At 43.5% G+C, this 13,821-nt stretch overlaps 3 protein-coding genes across 6 annotated transcripts in view; all 3 read left to right on the top strand.

Moving 5' to 3' along the window:
* LOC308580639 (uncharacterized protein) overlaps positions 1-8,781 on the top strand; it is an 88,253-nt gene extending 79,472 nt beyond the window's left edge. Inside the window, exon 2 of the mRNA XM_081182590.1 lies at positions 7,817-8,781. The gene's annotated coding sequence lies outside the window, so the exon portion shown is untranslated. The remainder of the gene's footprint in view (positions 1-7,816) is intronic.
* Positions 1-13,821, top strand: part of LOC308579715 (uncharacterized protein) — a gene marked incomplete at its 3' end in the record, with an annotated part of 192,928 nt that overhangs the window by 67,829 nt on the left and 111,278 nt on the right. The window lies entirely within an intron of this gene.
* The window catches only part of LOC308580586 (uncharacterized protein), a 91,258-nt gene that overhangs the window by 50,112 nt on the left and 27,325 nt on the right, over positions 1-13,821 (top strand). The window contains exon 2 of one of the 4 annotated variants that reach the window (XM_081182448.1): positions 49-2,439. The exons of 1 other annotated variant lie outside the window; for it this stretch is intronic. In XM_081182448.1, coding sequence (XP_081038574.1) covers positions 129-2,048 — 1,920 coding nt within the window. In that variant the 5' untranslated portion in view covers positions 49-128 and the 3' untranslated portion in view covers positions 2,049-2,439. Of the gene's footprint in view, positions 1-48; positions 2,440-13,242; positions 13,271-13,821 lie in introns of those variants that run through there. 2 more of the 4 variants (XM_081182449.1, XM_081182453.1) reach the window with 2 other exon arrangements.

Consider the following 13,821-nt stretch of genomic DNA (forward strand, 5'->3'; position numbering starts at 1 on the left):
GAGCAGGTGTTAATTGAGGTGTGTAATATTCCTTTGTTCTCTTCCTAGAAAACAAATAGGATTTTCTCCCCACCCCATTGAAAGAAGACAATGGAGAAGGCAGTCAGAATTCTGGTGGGCCATGTCCAATGGGAATAACAAAGAAACCATTTAAATACATGGAGTGTGAAAACAGAGAACATAAACTATTTGAAAGTATGGAGTGTGGAAGGAGCTTCACTGACAATGGAAACCTTAGAAAACATCAGTGGTCTCACTCAGGGGAGAAACCATTTAATTGCATGGAGTGTGGAAAGAACTTCACTACTAGCGGAAGCCTTAGAATTCATCTACGGACTCACACAGGGGAGAAACCATTTAAATGCATGGAGTGTGGAAAGAGCTACAGTCAGAGTGGAAAACTTAGAATTCATCAACGAACTCACACAGGGGAGAAACCATTTAAATGCATGGAGTGTGGAAAGAGCTTCACTGAGAGTGGAAAACTTAGACTTCATCAACGGACTCAGACAGGGGAGAAACCATTTAAATGCTTGGAGTGTGGAAAGAGCTTCAGTCATAGTGGACACCTTAGAATTCATCAATGGAGTCACACGGGGGAGAAACCATTTAAATGCATGGAGTGTGGAAAGAGCTTCACTACTAGCGGAAGCCTTAGAATTCATCAACGGACTCACACAGGGGAGAAATCATTTAAATGCATAGAGTGTGGAAAGAGCTACAGTCAGAGTGGATCACTTAGAAACCATCAACGGACTCACACAGGGGAGAAATCATTTAAATGTATGGAGTGTGGAAAGAGCTACAGTCAGAGTGGATCACTTAGAAACCATCAACGGACTCACACAGGGGAGAAATCATTTAAATGCATGGAGTGTGGAAAGAGCTTCAGTCAAAGTGGACAACTTAGAATTCATCAACGAACTCACACAGGGGAGAAACCGTTTCAATGCATGGAGTGCGGAAGGAGCTTCAGTAAGAGTGGACAACTTAGAATTCATCAACGGACTCACACAGGGGAGAAACCATTTAAATGCATGGAATGTGGAAAGAACTTCACTGAGAGTGGATCACTTAGAAACCATCAACGGACTCACACAGGGGAGAAACCGTTTCAATGCATGGAATGTGGAAAGAACTTCACTGAGAGTGGATCACTTAGAAACCATCAACGGACTCACACAGGGGAGAAACCGTTTCAATGCATGGAGTGTGGAAAGAGCTTCACTGAGAGTGGAAAACTTAGACTTCATCAACGGACTCACACAGGGGAGAAACCATTTAAATGCATGGAATGTGGAAAGAACTTCACTGAGAGTGGATCACTTAGAAACCATCAACGGACTCACACAGGGGAGAAACCGTTTCAATGCATGGAGTGCGGAAGGAGCTTCAGTAAGAGTGGACAACTTAGAATTCATCAACGGACTCACACAGGGGAGAAACCATTTAAATGCATGGAGTGTGGAAAGAGCTTCACTGAGAGTGGAAAACTTAGACTTCATCAACGGACTCACACAGGGGAGAAATCATTTAAATGCATAGAGTATGGAAGGAACTTCAGTCAGAGTGGACACCTTAGAAGACATCAACGGACTCACACAGGGGAGAAACCATTTAAATGCATGGAATGTGGAATGAGCTTCACTGAGAGTGGATCACTTAGAAACCATCAACGGACTCACACAGGGGAGAAACCGTTTCAATGCATGGAGTGCGGAAGGAGCTTCAGTAAGTGTGGACAACTTAGAATTCATCAACGGACTCACACAGGGGAGAAACCATTTAAATGCATGGAGTGTGGAAAGACGTTCAGTCAGAGTGGACACCTTAGAAGACATCAACGGACTCACACAGGGGAGAAACCATTTAAATGCATGGAATGTGGAAAGAACTTCACTGAGAGTGGAAAACTTAGACTTCATCAACGGAGTCACATAGGGGAGAAATCATTTAAATGCATGGAGTGTGGAAAGAGTTTCAGTACAAGTGGAGCTCTTACAAAACATCAACAAACTCATACAGGGGAGCAACAATATATATTCTAGGGAAGTGGACCGAGGTTCAGTTGTAGTGGAAGTCTTACAAACCATCAAAAGACTTCGAGGGGTAAGAACCGTAATAGTGGAAACACCTTCAGGCCATCAATTAACTTGAAGAAGAGAAAGGATTTAGACAGAAGGAGTGTTCATCCTGCTTTGGTTATTATGCAACACTTTTTAGAGTGTAGGACCTGTTTCTCTCCAAGTTGACACTTTTTTTTAATAGCTTTTATTTTGCTTAAACAGGTACATATAAATATAAACAGTCAAAAATTACAAAGGAAAATTCTTTGATAGTAATGAAGAAAAAAACCTGCAAAAACACAAAAAATATTGAAGTACATGACACAGAACATAAGCAACTATGGGAAAGATAAAAGAAAAGAAAAAAGAAAAATAGGAGAAAAAGAAAAAGGAAGATGAGCCAAGGCAGGAAAGCTCATCTATTGTACACTTCCGTCAAACTCAAGAGATCATTATTCTTACCAATTAACTCTTATCTGCATTCCAAAGGAATCCCTCATCTTGGTATCAGGGAGCATTTCTCTATGCGGTATCATTCTAAACATAGCCAGGTCTTTCTTGCTGAGCCCTTGTCCCCTAAATAATTATTTAAACATTCCCATTCTTCTTTCACCAATTTTTTAGGTTTATCTCTTATTGCATCCGTCAGGTTTGCGAGCTCCAAGTACTCGCACAATTTGACTACCCATTCCTCTTTAGTGGGTATATTTTTATCTTTCCAGTGTTTTGCCACTATAACCCTTGCTGCTGACTTTGCATACATAAATAGCCTAGTTTTGTTTTAGGGAATATTATCTGAAACCATCCCTAGTAAAAATTCTTCCGGTTTCTTGCTAAATGTAGTTTTTATCAATCCCTTTATCTCTTCATAAATCATGTTCCAAAATCTTTGTATCTAGACAGGACCACCACATATGGTAGTATGTTCCTATCTGTTCCTTACATTGCCAGCACTTGTTATTGTTTGATTTATTTATTTTTGCAAGTTTTACAGGGGTCAGGTACCACCTATAGTACATTTTCATAAGATTTTTCCCTGATAAGGAAACAAGCCGTGAATTTTATATTTTTAGTCCATAATTCGTTCCAAATATTGGGTTTGATCGTATGTCCCAGGTCCCTCTCCCATTTCACTGTAATTTCTTTGATATCTTCCTCCTTTCTTTGCCAATTCAAAAGTAGTTTGTACATTTTAGAAAGTGTCTTTTGATTATTATATAAAATACCCTTCTCTAGATAGGATATTTTTTTGTCAAATCCTTTGGTTCTTTTATCCTTTTCAAGGGCGGCTTTTAATTGATAATACTCCAGCCAGGTTATTCCCTTCTGTTTCAATTCGCCTAGGTCCTTTATTTTCGGATCACTACTTGTTTCCTCTACTAAATCCTTATATGTTAGCCAATCGCTGTTCATATTCAGCCTGTGGACCGACATAGATTCCATTGGTGGCAGCCACCATGGTGTTTTGGTTACTACTGATTTTTTACTCCTCTCCCATACTTCATATAATGCCCTTCTCACAATATGATTTAAAAATCCTTTGTGAGATTTAACCTTGTTATAGCCTATGTAGCCATGCCACCCGTACACAATATCCCATCCCTCCAGATCTAGGACTTCCGTGTTTTTAATTAATATCCATTCCTTAATCCATGTCCAGCACGCTGCCTCAAAGTACAGTTTAAGCTCAGGGACCGCGAAGCCTCCTTTTTCCTTCAACTCTGTTAGTAGCTTAAATTTTATGCGTGGTCTTTTCCCCTTGCCAAATAAACTTGGCAAGGTCTTTCTGCCAATCCTTAAAACACTTTACGCCTCTAATTATAGGTATTGTTTGGAACATAAAAATCATCTTTGGCAATACCATCATTTTAACTGTGGATATTCTCCCCCACAGGGACAAATTCAATTTTCCCCAAGTCTCTAATTCTTTTTTTATTTCCTTCCACTTCTTCTCATAAGTGTCCTTATATAAGTTTATATACTTTCGTTCACATCAATAACAGGAAATCAATCTTAAACGCATGCAGCGTATGTGAGCTTTTGTTGTTTGCATGTAATGTTGTCTAGACATGTATTTAAATAATCTATAAAGATGAATGTATTGCCAAGAATGCTGTTTTTGTTCCAATCGTTACAAATTTTAGATAAAATGGACTGTTTCAAGAAGTGGCAGAGAGACATTTCTAAATTCATCTGGCAGGGCAAGAAGCCCAGAATAAAATTTAAAATACTAACGGATGCAAAAGAAAGAGGGGGATTTGCCCTGCCAGACCTTAAACTTTATTATGAATCAGCAGCTTTCTGCTGGTTGAAGGACTGGCTGCTTCTTGAGAACACAGACATTTTGGACTTAGAAGGTTTCAACAATGTTTTTGGGTGGCATGCATATTTGTGGTACGACAAGGTTAAAGCACATAAGGCATTTAAAAACCATATTGTCAGGAAAGCACTGTTTAATGTCTGGATACGATATAAAGACTTACTTGAAAATAAAACCCCAAGGTGGTTGTCACCGATGGAGGCAAAAGCTCAGAAAAGGCTCAATATGGAGGTCAAGTGGCCAAAATATTGGGAGATCTTGGAGCAAGAAGGAGATAAATTGAAATTGCAGAGTTTTGAGAAATTAAAAAGTAGAGTGCGAGATTGGCTTCATTATTATCTAATAAGAGAGGTATATAATTTGGACAAAAAAAGGCTTCCAGGTGGAAAATCAAAGTCAACATTATGTTTGCTGACTGGGAACCGTTGTGGACCACAGGTATGAAATTTATGGCATGTAATGCCTTAAGAGAGAATATTATGAAAATGATATATAGGTGGTATATGACACCAGTCAAGCTTACAAAAATCTATCATTTGCCCGATAATAAATGCTGGAAATGTAAAGAAACTGAAGGTACATTCTTTCACCTTTGGTGAACGTGCCCAAAGATTAAGGCTTTCTGGGAGATGATCTATAATGAAATGAAAAAGGTATTTAAATATACCTTTCTGAAGAAACCAGAGGCCTTCTTCCTGGGCATGGTCGGCTAATTGGTGCCAAAGAAGGATAGAACCTTTTTTATGTATGCAACAACAGCAGCAAGAATACTGATTGCAAAGTATTGGAAGACACAGGATTTACCCACACTGGAAGAATGGCAGATGAAAGTGATGGACTACATGGAATTGGCTGAAATGACTGGCAGAATCCGAGACCAGGGAGAAGAGTCGGTGGAAGAAGACTGGAAGAAATTTAAAGACTACTTGCAGAAATACTGTAAAATTAAGGAATGTTAAAATGATATCGGATGGAAAATAAGTGGTATTGGTAAAAAGATTATTAAGAATATGTAAATATGGATTGATAATGGTTATAAACACATGGTTATAATAGGTTAAGATACTGAGTAAAGATAAATGACAGAGGCTAAGGATTTGCTGAAAGGACTTTTAAACGGGAATACAAAAGGGGAGGTGTGAGGAGGTCAAAGAACTAAGGAAATGAGTTGAAAGGTTATTAAATTTTTGAATTTTTGTATTCTGTTCCTATATAAACTAATAAAAATTATGCATGAAAAAAAGAAAGGTTATTGAAAGATGTTTGTGTTCTCTTTTTGCTGTTTTGCTGTCTTATTGTATTGTTTTTTGTTCTTTTTAGTTTTTTTGCTTTTATTGATGTATTGTAAGGTATTGTTTGATTTGTTTATTTTTTATTGTTCTTTTCCTTTTTCTGTATTTTCCAAACCCTTAATAAATATCATTTTAAAAAAATAGACATGTATTTAAATAATGAAGGTAACATTTCACAATAGTAAGTAGAATATAATATTTAACGTGAATCTGTAGTGTTGCTTCTGAATGAGGATGGACTGAGACTGAGCTGGTTTTGGTGTTTGGTGGAGGGAGCTGGAAATGTTTGTATCTGGGAATGGAGAGTTGCTCAAAGTGGAGCTGAGACGTGGTGTTGCTTTGGAAGCAGAGTTAGACTAAGATTATTGGAACAGCAGCATAAGTCCCATTGTTATAATTGCAATAGTGGAACCATGAAGACACAGAAAGATTGAAAGCACCTATTATATGCCAAAGATAATCTTGAAACCCTGATCTATTATTTTGATTTATAGATACATTATGTCAGATATAATGTGTATAGATATATTTTGTGGCAGGAGAAATAAAAGGGGCATTCCCTGGCAGAACCAGGAAGGGCTCTGTTCCCAGCTGCACGTCTTGCATGAGGAGGGAAGGGGGCACAGGGAAGAAGGGGCCGTACCAGAGCATCTCAGAGCAATGTTGGGAGGGGGGCACATGGTGACATAAGTGTGTGTAGAATGCTATCCCCAAAATGACGCAGGCGAGAAACAATATGGATGAGTATAATGTGGAAGGAGGTTCCGGTAGGTCCCAAACCCAGAGTGCTAAGGGTCAGCTTCCTCCAATTCCACCAGCTGCCCCAAGACAGGATCCCCCTCTGGGCCCTGAGGGTGGAAAGCCTCCTTGCACTTTTGCAACTGGACATGATCCGAGGGAGTCCTCCTGCCAGCAGAACAATGCATACTATTGATGTACCGGTAATTATCTTATTGTTGCTGTTGCCAACCGCTCTGGGTCCTTTGGCCTCCTGCTAGCAGAACTGCCTGAACTGCTGGCTCCGCACATGGGAGCAGAGTAGGACTTACTTCCGAGTAAGCAGGCATCGGATGGAAAATTGTGTATCAATAAGGCTTTTGGCCGTGAATTTATACCTACAGCTAAAATGAGAAAATGCAGGCCTCAAACTAGACCCCAAGCAGCCTGTGCAGAAGCTATTTCCATCGCCGCGGACATGCACAAACGCGTTTTCCAGCATCGCACTGCATTGGTCAGGCCCAGGGACAATCTCTGCAGGAGTGATAATGGCCCATGGCCATTATCTGGCAACATTCACCAAGTGATCTTGTGAGGTTTAGATGGTGATAACATTGCAATGTTTAGCTGGTGAGACCACGATGTTGGAAGCCAGATATCGCCTAGTCCTTACACCCATTGTGTTTCGCAATATATTGTCGGCTCAAATATTAGGAAACAGTTACCACAATGTTAACTTCAAGGCAGTCTTGGACGATATATCGCCCAGCTCTAATTATGACTTATATTTCTGGCCTAGTGTATCACTGCTGATTTTACCAGTTTGTCTTTTATTTCCCATTCCAATAGTATCTCTTACATTTTGGAAATCACTTTCTCTTTACTCTCAATGATATCTCTTTCAGTGTGCAAACTTTGAGTCACAAAACCTCTCCTTTTATCTTGTATAAAAAAGATAATTTAATGGCATTGTAACCAATCCACTGCTGTACCTCCCACCTCACCCTGTTTATTCAGTTTTATTTTTTCTTCCGGAAAGTCCAAAAGATCTTTGTAAGTTGCCCGTTGTTATTCCATATTGCATCCTTTAAAATCTATTGCTTCTGTGGGTGAAAACCCAAAAGGTGTATTTCATTCCAGCAGATACTTATATTTATCCCATACTCTAAATTTGTTTTTCCTAATAACATGATTCACAAAGCTCTTGTGTGTTTTAGTTTTTTGATACCATGAATAAACATGCCAACCAAAGGTGTTCTCATGACCTTCTAAATCCAGTAGCTTAGTGTCTTTCACTATCACACACTTCTTAAGCCGGCAGAGGCCTCATAGTACAAACATAAATCTGGCAGTCAGAATCCACCTCTCTCCTAAGTATCCATTATAATTTTATATTTAATTCTTGGTTTCTTTCCTCCCAGATAAACCTAAAATGTGTTCTGGAGCTTTCAAAAACTATCAGTTGGTTCTGGAAAGAATGAACACTCACTCAGCCCAACAATGTTGACAGATTGAGATCTCGATCCAAGAACATTTTCCTATCTGAGCACTCCTTCAGCTGACCGCATGCACCAAGCCTTAGAAAACATCAAGGAACTGACATGGGAGAATCCTTTTTAATGTACAAGGCAGAATACAGAGCTTGATATGCATCAAGGGACCCACACAGGAGAGCAACCGTTTAAATGGATGGCGTGTGGAAAGAACTTCAGTAGAAGTGGAAACCAGAGGAGACGTCAACAAGCTCAGACATAGGAGAAGTCATGTAAATGTCAAGAATATAGATGGAGTTTCAGTCAAAGTTTAAATCTTTCATGTATAGACATGAAGGTAGGATCTCACAATAGTAAGCATAATGTAAGATATAATCAAAACAAAATAAAAAAGAATTCCTTCCAGTAGCCCCTTATAGACCAACTAAGTTTGTTATTGGTATGAGCTTTCGTGTGCAGCCACACTTCAGTCCCCAGAGGGGGCGCGTCCTTGGAGAGCCCCCAGCTCTTTGTATTGCAGGAAAGGAAATCGGAATAGAATAGCAAAGCGATGGCAGTGGAGGGCCAGAGAGGACAACAAGGCAGAGCTGTAGGGTGGGGAAGGGGGCAATAGGTGGGGGGAGAAAGGGGCAGAGACCCCCAACAGCAACTCGCTTCCTGGGTGCTATATATTTTTCCTTTTTTTAAATTGGTTTCTCCCCCCATGTTTATTTCCATGCTTATTACATACCAAAAAACAAAACAAAAACCCAATACCGAAAAACGTTACAACTTAAGAGGGGAGGGAAAAGAAAAGAAAATTAACACAATCTGTTAATAAGATAAAAATTATGGCATAAATTAGTGATTGCAATTTCATGTTACAATAAAAATAAAAATCTCATTATCTTTTATACCCGACCTCCCATTTATTCCTTAATTCTTTTTACATGAATTTACTGCCATATCAAAATACTATTTTTTCTATTAATATTTTCACAATCTATAAATATTTATATTTATATAAGCAATTATTAAAAACTGCTGGGATCACTCAAAAGCTGCTGCAGATTTTAACATGGTATAATTTTGTTTAAGATATGTTCTGAAGGCCTCCCATTTTGATACAAATTCAAATCTCGCTTTATTTTTTTTCAGATAGGCTATCTAATTCAGCATATTCAGTCAATTTTTGTATCCACTCTTGTCTAGAAGGAATTATATCACTCTTCCACCTTGTAGCTATAAGAACTCTTGCTGCCACTGTTGCATACAAAAAAGATCTTTACATTTTTTAGGAATATCTGAACCAGTAATGCCCAACAGATATGCCTCTGGTTTCCTAATAAATGAGATTCTTAACTTTTTCTCTAGTTCAAGGTGGATTTCCTCCCAAACTTTCTTTATTTTGCTACATTGCCACCATATATGGTACACTACTCCATTAAATACACCCATAATAATTAGTATTTGGTATTTTGCCTTCTTCTGAGACACTTTCCCTCAGTGATCTGTCATAGACCAGTGATCCTACTCCATTAAATTCACCCGTAATAATTATATTTCTGTCATAAACCTCAGACATACTTTCCTCCAGTAGTTGGAAGAAATCTCATGCGAAAAGTGGCTCTGAATCTGAAAGTCCCAGTCCCAAATCTTAATCCTGCCACCCTAAGATATTATAAGCAAGCCCCACATTCCTCTTTCCACCTGCAATAGGGAGGTTAGAACAACACTTAATACCCTGCAGGGATCACAAGAGCCAGAATTGCTTTGCATTCACAAACGCTGTGTGAAATATCACCAGTGAACAGAATAATTCAAACAAGGAAACCAACAACAGTATTAAGAGAGAGAAAAACTGGATTTGAAATGACCCAACCACAAGATGAAAAGTCTCCCTCCTAAATGAGGGAAGGGGGAGGCATGGGGGGGGGGGGCTTTTGAAGTCTCTCTGCTGGGGAGGGAATTCCAGAGCAAGGGCGCCTCTCTCTGTCTGGAGTCCCTCACTGCCTCATCTCCAGCAGGAAGGGGGGATTTCCAGACTGGGACCCTTCCCTCTTAGGGGGAGGTGCTGGGGCCTGGGCAGCTGGATGGATGGATGGACCTCAGCCTGCAGAAATGCTCCCCCCCCTTCCTCTCCCAGGACTGTGGTGGTCTTGCATGGGAGGGACAAGGCCACACTCAAGGACACCTCTCCATCCAGGGGGGGGAGGGGCTGGTGTTTGCAGCTGGGCTGGGCTGTCAGGGGGCGAAGCCCTTGCTCTGCCTGCAGAAGGACCCCGGCTGAGGGCTTGGCCTGCAGAAGGAGGCCCAGAAGGAGACCCTCCCCCCCCGGCCTCCACTGGCCCAGTTGGGGGGGGCGGGGGCCGGGTCCCCATGGAGCCCCCAGAGCAGGAGCCCCCAGGCAGCGCCGCCCCCTCGCCTTCCCCTCCGGACACAGGGAGGGGCTGCTCTGCGGACGTAGCTCTAGGGACACGCGCGTCGGGAAAGGCGCCGGAAGTGGCGCTGCCAAACGCGCCGGAAGTGGCCAGACAGGGAAAGAAGGAGGGGCGTCGCTGAAGAGCCCCCCCTCCCCCCGTCGCCGCCGCCCTTTCTCTTGCAGACAAGGAGAGCGGACTAATCCGGAGCCAGGGAGGCGGAGGACCAAGAGGTAAAGGGGGAGGGAGAGAAGGGGGGGGATAGAGGGGGGAGGAGGAGGAAGAGACCCCCCCGCAAGGAGAGCGCCCTCCCTGGGGCCCGTCGACAGGGGCCCCGATCCAGGCCCCGACCCAGGGGGGGGGAGGGGGGACCCCAGACCTGCAAGGTCTCCTGGGCAGCAGCAGCAGCAGCAGCCCCGCCAGACTCCCCTTCCTCCTTCCTGGGGGGCCGAGAGAGGGAAGGGGAAGGAGGAGCCCAAGCCGGGCTGGGGGTGGGGCTGAGGCCCCCCATTCTCCCTGGGGGCGCCTGGCTGGGGAAAGGGAGAGAGGGCGTCCAGGGAAGGGTTAAAGGAAAAGGGGGAGGAGCCTCGACACAGACCCCGCCCCTTCCATCACCTCTTATTCCCCAGTCTCCCTGGGGTCGTGGGGCGCCTGGCTGGGTCCCCAAGAGACCAGCTGAGCTTGTTCTGGGGATGAGCTTTCGTGTGCATGCACATTTCTTCAGATTGGACAGTTTTCTACCTGAAATTTGGGAAACACTTTCTCTTTCCTCGCTATAATATCTCTTTCAAACTGTGAGCCTCTCCCTTTATCTTGTCCAAAGAAGATGATTGGATGGTATTGAAACCAATCCGCCACCACACCTCCCACCTCATCCTGTTTATTCAGTTTTATTTCTTCTTCCGAAAAGTCCAAAAGATCTCTGTAAGTTGCCCATTGCTTCTTCCGTATTGCGTTTTTTAAAAAGCTGTTGCTTTTGTGGGTGGAAGCCAAAGAGGTGTTTTTCTTTCCAGCGGATTATTATATTTATCCCATACTGTAAAAAGGATTTTCTGAATAACCTGATTCATAGAGCTCTTGTGTGTTTTAGTTTTATCCTGCCATAAATAAGCGTGCCAACCAAACATAGTCTTACGACCTTTGTTCTAAGAAAAAACCTGTTCCTTTCCCCTTATGGGGTATCCAAGAGCCCATATAGTCCTTAAGTGGGTTCCATATAGGTAGGAGAAAATAACAGAGGCCAAGCAGAGAATATGGAGAAGCAAAGCGGCTAGTAAGCCTGATCTTTATTGCAACAGTGTCCCCCCCCCTCACCACAACCAGGAGGGAGGTGTGCAAGGCCTTATATAGTCTTTTGAAATTGCCCACCCAAGACCACCACCCCCCCCCCCAATATCATACAGAAGGAGAATGTCTACAGCAGGAATAGATCACAGGAGGCGGTCTACAGCAGAAAACCTGTCCCCAAGGATACCTGTTAATGGTCACTAACTGCATTACCTGGGCAGCCTGGGCATTCTTTTGTGATGGTAAATACTTTAGTTCCTGAATCCAGGTCACAGGCCCACCCTGTTCATCCCTCCTTAAGGCAGTATTCGTAAACACAAAGACAATGGGAAGGCTTCCATTTGCCTTCTTTACTGCAGAGGAATATTTGAGTACATTTCTGAGCACAATTCAAAGTGTTGGTGCTCCCTTGGACAAAACAAAGACACCAACCAGTTATAACTTGGAGCAAAACAGCAGCCTGTAGGCTTGGCCTTTATTGAACTGTTGCAACAGGGTGTTCCCCTCACTTGCAAGAGAGAGGAAAGACAAAGAAAAATGGTGTGCAAAGTCTTATAAAAACTTTTGAAATTCCCCTCCTCTAGGTCAAGCCCACCCCCAGAAACATCATGCATACATCACAGAAAGGAGGGGTTGAGGGAGGAGTTGTGGTGGTAACCTGAGTGTCCTGTCACCTGGCTGGTTCTTCCTTTCCCCCTGCCCATGAGTCACTTCCAGGAGACAAAGGGGAGTTGGCAGTTTCCTGCCCCCAGAGGGAAGATCTGATCATTGTCCTTTGTTTCAGTCGGTGCTGAATCCACTACCATATGCAAGTTCTTTGTGATCTTGATTGTCTTCTGTCTAGGACCATCAGGGTTGGCATAGCAGCTGGGCAGGACTCCTGTGGATGTGCTGAGAAGGTGAAGGGATTATGGCTGACCAGAACCAAGCCACCCCCCTTTGATAGTCCTTGTCATATGGAGTAAAATAAAATGGAGCAGTGCAAATCCGATGTATGGTTGATTTTTCTATGAATTTATAACAGAAGTGTGGCGTATGTAGTGTGTGAGTGTGAGTGTGTGTGAAGTTTGTACAAACTGAATGATTGGGGTGGGGGGTTCCTGCTACAGTGCTGACCTTTCAAGCCCTAAACGGCCTCAGTCCTGTATACCTGAAGGAGCGTCTCCACCTCCATCGTTCAACCTGGACACTGAGATCCAGCGCCGAGGGCCTTCTGGCGGTTCCCTCATTGCGAGAAGTGAGGTTACAGGGAACCAGACAGAGCGCCTTCTGGGTGGTGGCGCTTGCCCTGTGGAATGCCCACCCATCAGATGTCAAGGAAATAAGCAGCTATCTTATTTTTAAAAGACATCTGAAGGCAGCCCTGTTTAGGGAAGTTGTTAATATTTAATGCTGTATTGTTTTTAACACTTGGTTGGGAGCCGCCCAGAGTGGCTGGGGAAACTCAGCCTGATGGGCAGGGTATAAATAATAAAATATTATTATTATTATTATTATTTTATTTATTAGGCAGCCAGGCTGAATAGTTGCTGGGGTTGGGGAAGGTGGAGGCAGCCCGGAAGCTGCATCTGAGAGCCCCTGCACCACCTGAAGGCAGCCAGCCGCTCCTCAGCGGATCTCTCAGCGCAAAGCCTCCACTTCGGAGAGATCTCCACCCTGCTCCAGAACAGGGCTGCCTTCAGAGGTCTTCCAAAAGGTATTGTCAGGGTTGCTTCCAGATCCTAGCTCACAGAGGATCACGCTAGCCAGCGATCGTTAAATAAAAGTCTTTATTGAGTTACAGTCTCCATTCTCGAGCTGCTGCGTGCAACCCTACGTCTTATGCTTAGATCGGCGAAGCTCCGTCTGAGTCTCCGCCCCTTGCGCACCAACTTAATATCCTAGCCCTGCTCCACCTTTTCCGCCTGACAGTTCTCCTCTGGGTCCCTCTGCCCCCCTGGGTCTCTTCCTTCCGGGATTCTTCTGACGCTGACCCCCCTGACTCTCCTGTCTCCTTGCGCCGGGCTTTAGGACCTGGCTCCCTTTCCGGGCTGCCTACTGCGCCACCTTCCTGTGCATTTGAACTTGGCGCGCGCGCCCAACCTTCCACTTTCCGTCTAACCGTCACTTCGCTCCCCGATGAAGGTGTGGCCACTCCTGACTCGTGCCCTCCCTCCTGTTGCGAGCTGCCAGCGCTTGATCCCTGGCGCTCTTCCTCTTTCCTACTCTCTGGCGGTGACGCTGGTCCCGATCTCCAACTGCTCCCCT

This window comes from Podarcis bocagei, assembly GCF_964188305.1.
Source record: "Podarcis bocagei genome assembly, chromosome: 2".
NCBI classification, from domain to species: Eukaryota; Metazoa; Chordata; class Lepidosauria; order Squamata; family Lacertidae; genus Podarcis; species Podarcis bocagei.